Consider the following 16,298-nt stretch of genomic DNA (forward strand, 5'->3'; position numbering starts at 1 on the left):
CTCACTCCAGTGCCCACAGAGAAACTCTCAACCAGGAATTGGACCTACATCTGAATAGCTCACGGCACTCTCACGCTTTGGATCATCTACGCCTCTACTACCAGAACGTCCGTGCGTTACACGCTAAAACATATGAGTTCTTTGCCGATTGTTTTGAATGCGACCATGACGTCATAATTTTAACTGAAACATGGCTAGATGATGCTATACCATCAGCTATGTTATTCAATTGTGATCGATATGCTGTTTACCGTACTGACCGATCCCATGCCAACAGTACTAAATCCAGACGAGGAGGTGTGCTAATAGCTGTCTCTACAAGGTTGAACTCATCGGAGTGCCCTACGATCATGAATAATCTGGAATGCATTTGGGTTCGTGTGAGTGCTGCTTCCTTCTTCCTATGTCATTCCATCTGCCACCAGATCTTGCAAACGATACGAATATAAAAAAACGATCTGTGTACTAATCAACGCCATATGAGAGATGACTCATCAGATCCCATGATCGTTATTATTGATTTCAATCAACGTCATCTGCATTGAGGACGGTTTACCACACATAGATAAGCAGCTCACTGCTCTTGGATAAAATGAGGTTATTTATTTATTTATTTTACATTATTTGTCTGCCGCAAGGGTTACACAAATTTACTTAATAACTAAGGAATATAAGGAAAAGAAACAGTAGGAAGTCCACAAAGTACACGAAACACTAAGCTAGACACAAGGACGAGGACTCACGTAGACGAGAACGAAAGCGGGACACAGGGATATTGTAGTCGAACAGATGATACGAATTGTTGAAGTCCGAGAGCGCTCTAAGAAGAGGTTCATTTGAACCGTAACGCGTATGGCGGGATTGGATATATAAAGGAGGTCTGTCTCTTTAATCTATTTTCCGCAAAATCAATATACGAGCGCTCCGCAACTCCTACCAAGGGTCGATTGATCGTAAAGTCCGCTGGTGTCAAACATTCAAGATCATGTGGATCACTTGAATGCGTGTACAGTGGTCTAGAATTCAAAATCCCTTCAATCTGACGTAGTAAAGCATAGAATTCAAAGATTGTTAACGACGCTGTCTTGTACACCCTTTAAGTCCCCTCTTTACGCTTTTAACCCCGCTCTCCTAAATTCCACCAAAATGTGGAGCGTTAGGAGGGGTGTGTTTCCAATTAATCTCCTTTGCTTGACAAAATTCAACGAATCCCCTGAGTTGCAACAGCTTTCTTATAGGCGTTTCGCATCTCTTTGATCTCCGCATTCGCACCCACAAAGTTTGTGCCGTTGTCACTAAATACCCCGTGTGGTATTCCTCTACGTGACATGACCCTTTTAAAAGCCGCCAGAAACGCTTCCGTCGTTAGATTTTCGACAGCCTCCAGATTTATTCCGTAGGTTACCATGCATACAAATATGCAAATGTAACCCTTCCATGAGGAAACCCGCCGTATTCCTGATTGAAGCAAAATTGGTCTAGCATAGTCCAGACCAACACGTTCAAACGTCGGAGCTGCATTCACACGATACGAAGGAAGGTCCCCCATCTGTTGGCTTACAGTCTTTGGATTGACTCTAAAACAGGTAACACATCCTCGAAAAACCTTGCGCACCGTGGACCGCGCATTCGTCGACCAGTATTTTTGTCGTAGAATGTTGATAACGCCCGAGCACCCCACATGCAGATGCTCACGATGTATCATAGTGATGATTCTGCTCGTAATCACACTCGTATTAAGCAGCAACAATTGATGCTTGCTTTCGTATGGTAGCTGAGAATGTTGCAGACGTGCACCCACTCTTAGCAAACCATCTTTTAGAAACAGGTTCAAATTCGCAAAACGATGATTGTGGCTACCGTTTTTGACTGCCGTTATGATGCTCGATAGTTCCATCTGTTGAAGTAATCCTACAATCCGTCTTGACGATTCTCGTAGTTCTGTAATTCGTAAGGTAGAGTTCTTGATACGATTCTCCTTCAGACGCCTGGTGTTGTCTGCGAATTGTGAAAAATATGCCAATATTCTTTGACCCTTATGAAATGACTCATACCTGAATAAGAACGAAACTCCTTCTTGGCCATTGCCACGTGAATTTTAATCTCCGAACGTATTTCCGGAATGGCAGATTCAGGAAGATCCCTTACCGGCTCAGCTTCTACAGTACATTCTCTCAAGAATGCTGAATCATCTGCCTTGTCATCCCAGCCAAGTTGTGCCTTCAAAATCTCTTGCATTAACATTTAATCAATCACAATCACTGGTGTAATGAGACCAAGAGGATCAAAAATTTTGGCCAATGCAGAAAGCACTTCCTTTTTCGTTGGTGCCGAGTTTTCCGATATCTGTGGGGTGATGAAAATAAATTCATCCGTAGCAGGATTTCACTTGATACCCAAAATTTTTATTATTTCGTTTGCCTTGCTCTCACCCAACACCGTAAATGAATTTCGATCTTCTTTTGGCACTTCACTCAACAAGACTTCAGAATTAGACGCCCACTTATGCAAATGCATCCCAGCTGAATCGAACAATTGAACAATCTGACGCTGCACCTTTAAAAACTCTTCCACATGATTCTCGCACCGAAAAGTCCATCGTCCACGTAGAAGTTTTCTTATACTACACGACTAGTCAACGAAAACCGTAGCTGTTCATTGTCAGCCAACTGTAGCAAGGTTTTTGTTGCCAAGAAAGGGGCTGCAGCAGTCCCGTAAGTCACTGCTGTCAATTCAAAAACACGGAAAGGACTTGATGGCGCAGCTCGCCAAAATATTCTTTGTAAGGGCGTATCCCTCGGGTCAACCTTGATTTGCCTAAACATTTTTGCAACATCAGCATTCAGCACGTATCTGTGCATCCAAAATCTCAGCTGAACTGAGAATAAATCAGCCTGCACAGTGGTACCCGTCATCATAACATCATTTAATGAATAAATCATTCACTTCAGCCGATGCATCAAATACAACCCGGCATTTGGTGGTATTCTTGCTGGGGTTCAAAACTGCATGGCGAGGAAGGTACTGTGGAAATGCAGAACTCGTGGGGTGACTTTTTCACTTGGTTTATTTCAGCGAAAAATACTCAGCTGCTCTTTACGAGTGTGGGAAATACAAGAATGAACAAAATGGAACCGGGACGCTATCTCGAGTTCAGTGGCGTATGCTGTAGAAATGTCACGCATGACATTGACCAAGGTTGCCATTACATGGTAGGCAAGGAGTGGACAGTGGTACATTTCCGCAGGTATCACCTTTTAACTTCAGCTAAATCGAGCGACTCATCCACCAATGGCTCATAGCTTTGTATTCCTCCATAAACATGTAATATTGCACTCACTCTGGACGGCGACTTAGCTGAGCTTCCAAAGCAAAAAATCTACGGAAGGCTTTCCGTCAGTTACCAAGTTTGTCAATTGTTTCCCTTAACACGTTGTCTGCCACGTCAGCCACTATGTGTTACAACGAGACGTTGTTAGACGAGTTACAAGAGATAAATTTGCACGTATTTGATCGGTTCTTTCACAGTACTTTTCTTTCACGGCTATTATTTCTTAAAAAGTGATTAAAATGTCAAAATGAGTTTCTATTATGTTTTCATAAATAAATGAGAATGAGAATGAACAATAATTATAAGATCTTGGAGTTCATTTATTCATCCTTTACTTTTGATACACAATCATAAAACACTCATCACAAAGTTGAGGTTGATCGGGACAGCTTGGACAATACGTAAACGATCTTTTCACAGTTTTACGTGCCTTTGATCGGCCCATGCTTTTCCTGTCATTGTTGTAGCATCGTATGCATGCGCGTCGCATTTTTTCCCATTGGAATCTTGACGGATGGCTAAAACATGATTTTCTTGTTGCGGACTGAATGTTGTTGTGTTTTTGACGGGTATTTGTAGCAATTCCGAAGCAATCATCTCCCTAAATTCTCTTATTCCGATGTTTCTCTTTGTTGCAGTTTTAAAACCACTAAGGCGTTTACTACAGAGGTTCCCAATAAAAGCTCGATTCCTAGTTTGCGGTACCATTTGACACCTTTCCTCATTGTTGTGGCATATGCGACCATTTGGTCCGAATAATCAATCCCACATTTTCCTTTGTTATAGTCTACTACAGCTAGTGGTTTTAGTTTTGTAGCAGGCTGATTCGAGTTATATTTTTTTGTAGTTTGTACCATGTATGGAGCATGCTTCGTTGATAACATTCTTACGTCGCGAGAGTCTTTCCATTTCAGAACCACAATTCCGTGTTCGTCTTCTTTTGCAATCATTTCACCTTTTTTTAATTTACAGTCCAAAACATCTCTTGGCATAGATTTTTTGTTATGCCGTAAGGTTCCTACAAGATGAGTTTTCCGATCTAAGCATGTTAAAGCCAGCTCATAGCTTGTGTAGAAATTGTCAACATATAATGTTCGTCCTTTTTCGAAAAGTTTTTCAGCAAGTTTTATACAAACATTATGAGCCAATCCAGTTTCTCTGATACCCTCCGAAGACTTTCCAGAGTAAATTTTAGAAGCCCATGTGAATCCTTCGCTTGAACATAACTTAAACATTTTAATTCCGTATTTGTGCGCTTTACTTGGAATGTATTGTCTAAAGAAGAGTCTGCCACGCCATGGAATCAATGTTTCGTCAATAACGATGTTTTCTCCTGGTGAGTACAGTTTTTGATACTTTTCTTGTAGTTTATCTATCAAATTTATTATTTTTCCTTGCCGATCTTTAGGGGATATGGACGTGTTATCGGTGAAATGGAGATTACTGAGTAATATCTCGAACCTGTTCCGCGACATAACGGTAGATGGAAGCTTAAAATTGTATAATGTATTTTTGGACCAATAATTTGCCACTGGGTTTACTTTTACCAATCCCATCCATAGCAATAATCCAAGGAATTTCTGCCGAATTAGTTGGTTTCCATTTGCTCATTCGTGCTCCTTGTGATAATGTAGCATTGTAAAGCAATGCATACAATGTAGCAGCACTTTTGTAAAGTTACAATCATTTGAATGATTTCCTCGTCGACGAATAATTGAAATATGTTATAAGGTGTCATATCCAAAGGCGGCAAACTTAACTGAATTTCTTCCACAAAAGCAAATGATTTTTGTCGACCGGTAAATTCACTCCATGCAGTTGATTGGATTGTGCTTTTTTGTTGCGGTGAGCCCTCTGGATTTCTTTCTTCTTCTAACTCCAATTCTCTAATAACATCTGGAAGTGCAGATTCGTCACAATCACAATCACTACCATCGTAATTATCAGACTCAGAATCAGAGGATACTATTCTGTTTCTAGTATTCTTTTTTGGTATTCTGATGTCTTCCTCATCGCTGCTCTGTGCTTCGATTAACTTTGGCATGTTTGCTTCAAACATTTCTTGGGGTGATCAGTGAACCTTGCGCTTAAAAATCCGAAGTGCAACTAAAGTGATCAAAACAGCAGGTTGTCAACCCAGCGAAAAAATCATCACCTCTTAGGGAAGCACACAGTAGAACAATTGATGATAGGTAAAAATGAGGAATTCATAGAAATGATTTTGTCAGAATCTGATACATACGATTCCCTTGCAAGCAGTAGTTGGAGTCGGAATGTCACTGACTTTTGCGAGAGGTAAAGAAAGGGAAGGGAAGGGAGGGGAGAGGGGGTTCCAAGAATGAAATTCCTTGGAATTAGCCCAACAAACGACATTGTGGAGCGACTGAGACAACAAGGAGAATTGGTGAATTTGATTTAAAAGAGAAAAAATGCAAAAGCAAATGCAATCGTTTCAAAGAGTGATTCCGTGCCCTGACGGGGCAATTCAGTGGGCATGTATGGTGGCAGACAACGTGGTAATGGAAGCCGAACAATATACCCACCGTCCACTTCGCGTTGATGATTTTTCTTAATATTTTCTTCACATTGTTGCGCTTCCGTTTGAACGAACTGTTCGTCCGAAATCTCTTCTATTTCCCAAAACCTTTGCAATAACTGATTAAACAGCCACCAATCACCCATCCTAATTCAGTGTCCATCACAATTGGAAGTTCATTCAAGAGTTTGACGATGAAAGGTAAACAATCCATTCCAATAAGCAAATCTATTGACGCCGGTTTGTTAAAGTCAAGATCAGCTAAATCAAGATCACTTGGTATTTTCAGATTATCGATACTGAAATATGACGCTGGAAGGGTTCCCGTTATTTCATCATACACAAGAATACGCAAGTCAACAGTAAAGTTTCTACACATTGATCTCTGACACTGGCATGTTAGTATTTACCATTCTATACCCCAATTTATTCACCTTCCGCCATTGGCTATTACGTTTACTAAAGCTGTTTGTAAGAATACACGCACTCTCGGCAACGTTGTAACCCTTGAGTGTTGGCTCACACTTGACACTGCTACGTTGGAATCTGGCACGCGCTCTCTATCTTCGTTGCTGGTAGTTTTTCGGCGGCGAGGTGCTTGCATAGCGCTGCTTGCATTTTCCCCTTGTACAGAGCTTTGGCTGGAATTCATATCTGCAAGCAAAAAGTAAAAAGAACGATGTGTGTCTCAGTTGTTTTGCTTCAGCACATACCGCTATTGATACTCACTGTATTCTTTCACGGTGCGTTAATAAAACAAATTTACCGACAATAAAAATGTTGCACGGGCGCACTTCAACAAGCAAGAGCTCCTATCGTAGCCAAACACCTAATAAACACTCAAATTCAATTAGAATTCTAGTTGTAGCACTTTTTAATTGTGCTGAAATTCGTACCTTTAAAAGGATGATTGCCAAAACCAAAAACAACGAAGGAATGTATAATTAAACCGCAAATGATGCTGTGATTGTTATTCGCTTGGTAAAACTGTGAACGCTTCGGTTGCTGGACCAATATGCTAAATATTTTCATTACCTGAACGGATTTTTTTTTGTGATCACATCATTTTTGAATTCGTGTATATACGTCCATGTTTGAATTCTCCACATGGCTGTTCTTCTCATGTTTCACATAGTTTTGTTATTATTTTTTTAACCAACGCTGAAAATCAATAAATTTATGCTTTATAATAATGAACATTTATTTTCACATCACTTTTGTGCGCAACAACTGTCTAATTACATAAAAAACGAAATTTAAACGATTTTTTCCAATCTCGACTCCTCAACCTGGGGCATATAAACCTATATTTCCAAACCGCGCCGAATTCTGACATTCACTAAAGTGTGCACGCGAATCGCTATCCATTTTGGGCCATTCGCTAATTGTACATGCGAATCGCTATCGATGACCGCAGATATCTTAAACGTTTGCGCGAACCGCTAAGGTATGCTCGCCGTATGCTATCTATCGGTGAACCCTGTATCATGGATGCTTCACCCGTTAGAGCTCTTTCCAAATGATAGAGTGTGATTCGTGGTTCTTCGTTGGTTTTATCAACCACGTCCTGGAACATTACCTTAAACCTTTGCCAATCTTCATATCGTCCGCTGAACGATGGAATGGCTCGTGGCAACGATGCTTGCACCACTACAGGCGCACTCATTTGTACGGGTATTGTTTGTGGTTCTTTCTTTTCAAGCACAGGCGGCGATCGGCCTTCCAACGTTGACTCCAATTCCGTCATTGTGTCTTCGTATAGCACACGTAATTCCTGGTAAGTCGCGGTTTCGCTTTGACGATCACTCGCTGATAAGCTTTTCAACAAACGTTGATGGTGATCGAGAAACTGTACACTTGCACCTTCCACTGACCTTAGATATATTCTCAACCGTGCGTTGGATATTTCGCTCCCTTCGTCAGTGGCCTTTAGCAAAGCGTCCCTTATTCTCACCATCTCGTCGATTGCTGCTTGTCGCATAAAACCATGCGCGTCCGGGTCAATCTCAATGGATTGCACCTCTTCCGCAGGTTCCTCGTCGGCCTTCTCCTTCGCAGACTTCGATGTTCTATTCATCATGTTTGACACTTTTAACACTTTTGTAATATCCGGTTCGAAGGACCAACGGATAATTTGCTCTGGATACAACAGATTTTTTTTGTTTTTTGTGTCGCTTTATTGACTAACGTAACACCGCTACTTGCGTTTGCGTCTGGCTACAAAACAGAATGCCAATTCAATTCAAAATTCATCGTTTGCTTTTACCATTACCAATATAAATCCATCGCAAACGCGTTTCTACCTCCTCGCCTACAAGTCGTGCTCTTGCTCACACACTTACTTGCCAAAAAAGACTTCACGCACACCAATACACCGACCGGCGTTTTCGCTCGACTTGTTGTATTTTTCATACGTGTCTACCGTCAACTACATACGTCGTCCGTTCCGTATGGTACGATGCCTTCCCCCTCTCTCTCTCTCCTCTTCATCTTCCGTTATCAACGGAACATTGTTTGTGTATATATGCCCGGGGAAAGTAAAATGTAAATTAGTTCCTATACCAAGCATTAGCGATGAAACTATTTTTATTTCTCTGCTGCATACACTTCTCGAATAAATTCAGTAAAAAAAAACAATGTATAGTAAGTAACAATTGTAACGGAAGTTATAAGTGTTTGTTATTTAGTACGCTTATTTAGCTGGAAAAGTAAGGTAATTGAAGGAAAAGTAAGGTAAAAAATATGCGATAGAAACAAAGTATTGTTGTTCAGCGAATACCAGATGATCGTAGCGGACTAACGAAATGTATAATGTAGTATCAAAAGAGGGATTAATAAGTTAAAGCAAGTTGTACATCCAAATATAGTTGTTAAAGTATATTGTATTTATTGTATGTAACTTAATTTACAGCTTACTTAACTAATTTAATGACTAACAAGCTAATTAAGTCAATTCAAACACTACTATTCACAAAACTAATTATTTTTTTCTGGTGGCGAGATGTACGCTTACTAATGCTAATCTTAATCCTATCCTTAGCATGATATAGTTTTCTTTTTTAAAAAATTCTACGTAATAACTATTTAAAACTAAAGCGTTATTACATCCTAATTCTACAAATAATTTTACCACTAACTTAAATTTACCTAAGCCGGCCGTTTGTTTTTGTTCGTCCCGCTTTTTGCTTTTTTCCAGCCCAATTCATGGTGGCAAAGAAGCGTTTGGTGAACAGTCGATCAATTAATTCGTGAATACTGTTATCCACGTCCACATGAGTGATCTGTGTTCCAAGCCAATGAACAAGTTTTGCTCTATACTCCGAATCGTCTTGAAGAAGTGCATCTAAATTTTGCAGCTCTTCTACCGAATCTATCGGAGCAAAATCAAACTCCAAGCAGGGTCGAACGTAGCCCAGTGAGTGTGCGGAACATATTTTCTTAGTCATATGGGTCAACCGTGTCCGTATTCGTAGCAACACTGCACTTGTACGCGCGTGTCTAAAAATCAGAAAGTTGATAAATAACAATACACCAATTTGTGCTAGACAATGTTTCATAAAACTTGCTTCTAGTCGAATGCACGGAACATGATGACGGTTGACCATCGATGTTGGATACTGTAAAAAAAAGAATGAAAAAAGTGTACGTCAAAAACCTAAAGGCAGTATATAAGGACTAATGGTAATTGTCACCTCCTTTTCCTGAACGCACACTGGGATGCTGGGAAACCCGACTTGCCCTCCAGTTTCCCCGTCCTTTTCCATGTCGGTGTCTATAATGAGCGAAAAGACGAAAAACGGGTATGAAACATTTAATCATACTCGAATGCAAAAAATCTTAGCGTGCTTACCGGTTATGGAATTCGCGCTCAATGTTAATGTATCAGAATCTTAAAAAAGAACAATTAGATATTAATCTGATGCAATGGATAAATAATTTGCAATAACTTATTTACCAGTTTCGAGCCATTCCTCGTAATATTCAAAATCCTTGTTCGACTCGTTTGACATGTTGAATCTGGGTAAAAAGTAAAAAAACATCAATTAGTTCAAGCCACTGACAAGACGGCGCATGACCGTAATAATAAATATATAAATAAATAGTTTAAGTCACTTCAGCGTATTCCGTTCCCCGGTCTACAACACTACTACTGTTACTACCACAACTATCACGACTAGTGTACACTACACCACTATCCAGAAAGCGAATAACGCACTAATTAAGCGTAAGTAGTAGCGTATAAATCACTACACCTCTGAGCAACCTTGGTGGTTCGGTCTTCAAGATATGGTATGAGTGCAACACGCTACTAATGTTCTAATCTCACTTTTACTTACCGGTTTCAGAGCTTTGAAAAAATATAAATCCTCCGAATACTATCGACGCCGACAACTTCACTCTCCAAGTGCTGATAAGAGAATGTACCGTTACGATACACGATTTCATATACACCCCACTCATGCTAATCGTAGAATCCACGACATTTGGAGAAGCAAAACCGTAACAAGAGAGAAGAACGAACACGATGCAATAACAGAAAACTCCCAAAAAAATCTCCCCCACTTTTTTTTGTGACACACATGACGACGCCATAATACATTTATAAAAACTTATCCTCGAAAATTTGTTTACATTTTGCATGGTTATCGTCGAAATTTTTTATAAAACATAATTTTTTTCGTTTTCGAAACTTCGTTAACGAATGCATTTACCAAAACATTTACGAAAACAGATAACTTGGGGAGCAGACGCGTGTTTTTATTTATTTATTGATTATTACGGTTTGACGCCGTTCTGTCAGACGCGTGTTTTTGTGAGCAAATATATTTTCACCTGTGATATCCGAACTGATATCTTTTCCTGCACGAAGGTTCTGCTCTCAACACTTATTAGCTAGGAAAGAAGGGGATAAACGTGTGTTTCATTTTGGTCCACAGAAGGTAAGCTCGTGTCATTGTCCGTATGCTGCCAAGAGCTGCTGAGGATAAAACAACTGCTAACTGGTGTCTTAGGCGAGGATGATACAAATGGAACCGACGTGTGGGAAGATAACTAGTCGTGCATCAAAATAGTGGAATCAGACCGTATGGACCGTTCCAAACACATCACTCCTTTCACGCAAGCCTTCAGCTACACGGGGATAGATTACTTCGGACCGTTTGTGGTGGTCGATGGACGAAACACGCGTGGGGGCGTTTATTTACCTGTATGACTGTGCGTGCGATCCACATCGAAACCGTTCCATCGCTATCCACCAGCGTTTGCATAATCGCAATATGGAACTTTATAGGTCGCCGCGGAACGCCGGTTGAAATCTTCTCGGACCGAGGTACAAATTTCATTGGAGCGAGTCGAGAACTTCGGGAAGCGCTAAAAGAAGTAAACACCGATGAGATAATCGACGCAATGAGCTTACCAGATAGAGCTTTAACCCGCCAGCGGCATCGCAATTTGGGGGAACATGGGAACGCTTGATTTGCACAGTGAAACAAACCCTCCAAAATATCCAGTTTACGAGACACCCTACAGACGCTGTATTGAACAGTTGGCTGATAGAGGTCGAGCAAATCGTTAACGCTCGTCCGTTGACAGCTTTTCCAGTTCATAGTGAGGAAGAAGCACCACTAACCCCGAATCATTTCCTTCTAGGTTCCTCATCAGGAGTAAAACCCTTCGTACCACCTGACGACACAACGACCACGGTACGAAACAATTGGAAGACATCACAGGTTTATGCTTATCTGTTTTGGAAGAAATTGGTAGCTTCCTACCTCCCCACTCTGACCCGACGGACGAAATGGTTTCAGCCCTGCAAACCGCTACACGAGGGAGACGTGGTTCTGATCATCAACGAAAATCTCCCGCGGATAAGCTGGTCCAAGGGACGTGTAATTCGCGCGATTCAATCTAAGGACGGTGCGGTGAGACGAATGCACGTTCATTTAGCTACCGGAAAATATGCGAGCGAATGGCAGTCATGGTAGCAAATATCGACGTTCTTCTTCTTTTTCTTGTTCTGTCGAGGTGTTTCACGATTCGGCACAAGAGTCTAGCTTCCTGTTTCCCTCCTGCGCTACTTCGTGAATTTGTCACCGTGACAGCACCACTAAATATGTGGACCGACTGCTAAGGTCATATGTCCCTAATTTACTGTTTACTGCGTTATTTCGATAATGTTTTTTGAGATTTTTACGTTGGTGTTGATTACTCTTTTTTATGTTTGACATTTCGTGTGTTCGAGTTTGTTAGGGGTCTGTTTATACTTGCTACTGCTGATCTTTATGCTTTTTCCGTTTTTTCTTTTTTCTTTGTTGGTCTATTCTGTAATGAGTTATAGTAAAAGAATTTCGGACGGAATTCAGGAACGCGACACTTCACGGGAGAGCTTCAGGTTTCATCTGGGCTTTATTAAGAATGAATAACAAAACAAAATGGCTGCTTAAGGCGCCAAAACAAAAACGTCACACTGACAGCTAAGAAACTTCATATGTCCCAGGCTGCACGGAACATATGAAAACACCAAATCCCTCGGTTTACAATACTAAGTCAGCGAGTTCATGAACTTTATAAGGCTTTTTACCTAATAATAAATAGTAAAATCATAAAAAAATATATAGAAAACTCATTTCTTTATTTAACATGTACATTTTAGTCATTCTGCCTCTAGCTTCCGTGGCGATAAGACGTGTTTCACTGTGGAGCGTCAAACGGATCATTTGCGTACGGCAGATAGTGGTCATTGTCCTCGTGTGCGATAGTGTAATCAACGTGATTACCCGTATCGCACTAATCGGTGTCTCCGCCTTTCTGCGGCTTTCGCTCGGAGTTTGTGTTTATGGATCGAGTGGCGCCTAGCCCCGATCAACGTGTGTTCTTAGTGTTGTGAGTGTGTGTATCTGTCGATCGTTGCGATAATCAAGCGTATCGCTGCATCGTCGCATCGATCGTGAACTGTCCTGTGTGCGTGTGTGTTTGTTTGCTCGTGCGCGCGTAGTTGCTTATCGTGTATATCGGTAAGTTTGTCTACCCCTACTTCCCCCGTTGTCTCCGGTCCTGTCATGGGGACCGACTTAGCGGATTCGGAGAGGGAGATAGAGCCGAATGTGAAGCGTAAGCCTGGTCGCCCTAAGGCCGCTCCTGCCACTAAAAAAGTGGCACTAGAAGAGAGACCTTGTACCTCGAAGGCATTGTGTAGTGCCCCGCTGGCAAATAGTTTTTGTGCCCCGCTGGCGAAAAATAATTGTTGAATTTGGATAATTAGTATAATTAATTCATTTGCATGAAAATATTTTGATTTGTTTTTGTATTAAAAAAAAAACAACACTTGACAACACTACGAGCAGAGAGTATAAACCAGACGCCAATGTAAGAAAAATGAACTAGGGTAATTGAATTATGTACAAATCTGACGGTTGAATAAACATTACAAAGGCAACTTCCAAACGCATCACACATATCGAATTATCCGCTCCAGTTTTAGAAATTCCCAAATATCACAAGTTTCCTCCCTTCACGACCGGTGTTATTTATACATTTTGGTCCTTCGAACCGGATCGGTGAAAGGAAGCATTACGTGCAGTGAAACTTGCAGCAGGACACTACGTGTTCACAGATTTGGGAATAAACGGCTCTACGTACCGTTTATGTACAGTGGTGATTCAAAGTGTGATATTTCTCCGTTTAAACCCGTTGTGTTTATCATAACCTTTGGTTGCCCCGCTATCACGGGCAAAGGAGACGTTTGTGAAGTGTTCGTGAAGATTACATCGTGTCACGAACAAGGAACAGAAAAGCGAGTGTGCAGTTCGATCGGAACGCGTAAGAAAACCGACGCCACCCACGCCATTTCAAATTTGGCACCCATAACTGCAACGACACCCATTGCGTTTTCAAATTTGCGCCATTCGAAATTTGGTTTTGCGTACAAGTTGCATCCAAGTTACAGTGAGATTATCCTACGCGCCAAAAATTCAAAGGGAAAATGGCGAAACAATTAAAAACGTTTCAACTGAAAAAACGCCAAGCTGCCGAGCTAATTAAAACCGTGGAACAGTTCACCAGTGAATATACCGATGATAGAGTGAGTGAAGTATCAGTGTGTCTAGACCAGCTGAAAAGGTATTACGAAGATTTTCTCCAGGCAAGCGCGAAAGTTTCGGAGCTAGATGAGGATGGCGCGGAAACGTATGTGGCGGAACGTTGCGAAATGGACACGCGTTACCGACGCGTAAAGGGTTTCCTTCTACGAAGGCAACCCTCGAACCCGGGTGTGAGTGATTCGGTGTTGATCGCGAATTCAACGATGAATACTACGGGACGATCGAGTGCTGTGAATGTGCGTCTGCCGAAAATCGAATTACCTACGTTTGATGGTGATTCTACCAAGTGGCTTACTTTCCGGGACCGATTTGTAGCTATGATTGATTATTCCGCGGACATTCCTAACATCATGAAGCTGCAATATCTGCTGTCGTCGTTAAAGGGTGATGCTGGATTGCTCTTCGAGCATACCACCTTGACAGCAGATAATTACGACGTGACGTGGACTGCCTTGCTGAAGCGATACGACAACCCGCGTACGCTTGTTCGCGAGTACTACCGAAAGATTCATCACCTACCGACAGTGAGCCGTGAAAGGGTGCATGAATTGGCGCAGCTCGTGGATGAATTCACGCGGCTCGTGAACGGGCTGAAGAAACTCGACGAGCCCGTTGAGTACTGGGATACGCCGCTCGCCAACCTCTTGCTGATGAAACTGGACACGGCGACCATCTTGGCTTGGGAAAACCATTCAGCACAGCACACGAAAGATAAGTACAAGGAGTTAGTAGATTTCCTTCATAGTCGTGTCCGAATCCTTAAGTCAACGCGTGAGTTTTCCCATACTGAACTAAATACGAGAATGGTGGCCGGTAGCAAAAAAATATTCGAACATAGACCAAGGTTGGTGGGTAACACAGCGACGGCAGGAAGGGCAATACCGCATATGTCAGCGCCACAGCCACCCCAACCACCGTGCATTTTTGGTTGCACGGAGGCTCACCATTTGCGGGTTTGTCCGGAATTGGCAAATAAGGACGTACCCCAACGGCGGGAAATCGCAACACGAGAACGACTGTGTTGGAATTGCCTGAATCGTCATCACCAAGTGAGGGATTGCCGCTCGTCGTACCGGTGCACTACGTGCAAGGCACGACACCATTCACTACTACATGTGAATTCAGCGGTGACCATGGCTGCGCAATCCGATGAGGAAATGGTTCTTCTGGAAACGGTCCTTCTCCAGCTCGTGGATGATCACGGCAACACGTATGATGCGCGGGCACTTCTCGATTCGGGATCGATGTGCAATTTCGTTTCCGAAACCAGGGCGCAGCGATTGCTAACACCATTTTCAAAGGTAGACGTTGCCATATCTGGTATAGGGCAACAGATGCAGCACGTCAAGGGTTCCATTACAGCGATCGTTCAATCGAAAGGGGCTGACTTCTCTACAACAATGGAATTCCTTGTACTAAAGACTCCGTCGGCAGATCTTCCAACCACACCGATAAACGTAGAGTCGTGGTTCCTCCCGAATATAAAGTTGGCTGATCCTACTTTCCACGTCCCCGGAAAGGTAGATGTGGTTATTGGCGGAGATACATTTTGGGAACTACACACTGGAAGGAAGCGGTCACTGGGCGAAGGAAAACCATGGTTGTTGGAGACACCGTTTGGATGGGCGATCTCTGGGAATACTTTCCGTTGTTCTGGGCCCAATTTGCGGTTGTGTCACCTGGCAACCAATAAAGGTGACATTGCAGCTTCGCTACAACGGTTCTGGGAGGCTGAGAGCATTTTAGAAGGCTTTGCGTTGTCTTTGGAAGAAGACCTGTGTGAGAAGTATTATGCTTCCACGACTACGCGAAATGCTCAAGGTCGCTATGTCGTGTCGTTGCCGCGAAATGCCAAACCGGAGAAAGTCCTGGGTTTGTCAAGGGATATAGCAGATCGGCATTTGTTGGGAGTTAAACGGCGGCTAAAGGCCAATCCTGTAATGGAAAAGGAGTAAAAAAGGTTCATGGTAGAATACGAGCAGTTGGGACACATGGTGAAACTCACCGAACCTGTCGACGATAGTGAGTCGCACTGCTACATCCCTCATCATGCCGTGATTAAGGAGTCGAGTTCTTCAACCAAGGTTCGTGTTGTTTTCGATGCATTCTGCAAAACAACATCGGGCTACTCCTTGAACGATACCTTACTCATTGGCCCAACGGTACAAGATGATCTGCTCACAATCATCTTGCGATTCAGGAAGCATTCTGTCGCATTAGTGGCAGACGTGGAGAAGATGTACAGGCAGATCCTGCATTATGAGAAAGATCGAAAACTGCTACGCATTCGATATCGGGAACGTTCAACCGAACCAATAGCAACGTATGAGCT

General features: G+C 42.2%; 2 protein-coding genes and 1 long non-coding RNA gene across 6 annotated transcripts; 1 reads left to right on the forward strand and 2 right to left on the reverse strand.

Moving 5' to 3' along the window:
• Positions 1-683: 683 nt before the first annotated feature.
• LOC118513869 lies at positions 684-2,530 on the reverse strand. Of its 3 annotated transcripts, XM_036060185.1 has the most exons (3): positions 2,433-2,530; positions 2,055-2,346; positions 684-1,998 (listed from the first exon to the last, which is right to left on the reverse strand). In XM_036060185.1, exons 2-3 carry the CDS (start codon positions 2,242-2,244, stop codon positions 1,202-1,204), a joined length of 987 nt encoding a protein of 328 aa, XP_035916078.1. In that variant the 5' UTR covers positions 2,245-2,346; positions 2,433-2,530; the 3' UTR covers positions 684-1,201. The 3 variants fall into 3 exon arrangements, with proteins under 3 accessions (XP_035916078.1, XP_035916084.1, XP_035916069.1); XM_036060191.1 differs by having other exon boundaries at positions 684-1,941; positions 2,055-2,517; XM_036060176.1 differs by having other exon boundaries at positions 2,055-2,517.
• Positions 2,531-6,414: 3,884 nt separating this feature from the next.
• On the reverse strand, positions 6,415-7,966 carry LOC118513970. Of its 2 annotated transcripts, none has more exons than XM_036060406.1 (2): positions 6,764-7,966; positions 6,415-6,696 (listed from the first exon to the last, which is right to left on the reverse strand). In XM_036060406.1, the coding sequence occupies exon 1, from the start codon at positions 7,945-7,947 to the stop codon at positions 7,249-7,251; it is 699 nt and encodes a 232-aa protein (XP_035916299.1). In that variant the 5' UTR covers positions 7,948-7,966; the 3' UTR covers positions 6,415-6,696; positions 6,764-7,248. The 2 variants fall into 2 exon arrangements, with proteins under 2 accessions (XP_035916299.1, XP_035916291.1); XM_036060398.1 differs by having other exon boundaries at positions 6,436-6,521; positions 6,597-7,966.
• Positions 7,967-8,004: 38 nt separating this feature from the next.
• Positions 8,005-12,476, forward strand: LOC118514538. Its single transcript, XR_004906663.1, has 2 exons — positions 8,005-11,425; positions 11,517-12,476. It is a non-coding gene; the product is annotated as an uncharacterized LOC118514538 (long non-coding RNA).
• Positions 12,477-16,298: the final 3,822 nt, after the last annotated feature.

This window comes from Anopheles stephensi, chromosome X (assembly GCF_013141755.1).
Source record: "Anopheles stephensi strain Indian chromosome X, UCI_ANSTEP_V1.0, whole genome shotgun sequence".
NCBI lineage: Eukaryota > Metazoa > Arthropoda > Insecta > Diptera > Culicidae > Anopheles > Anopheles stephensi.

Coding starts and splice junctions, on each gene's coding strand:
- LOC118513869 (XM_036060185.1), bottom strand. CDS start 2,244: ATGTTAATGCAAGAGATTTTGAAGGCACAACTTGGCTGGGATGACAAG. Junction 1,999..2,054: donor GGAGTTTCGTTCTTATTCAG/GTATGAGTCATT, acceptor CACAATTCGCAG/ACAACACCAGGCGTCTGAAG.
- LOC118513970 (XM_036060406.1), bottom strand. CDS start 7,947: ATGATGAATAGAACATCGAAGTCTGCGAAGGAGAAGGCCGACGAGGAA.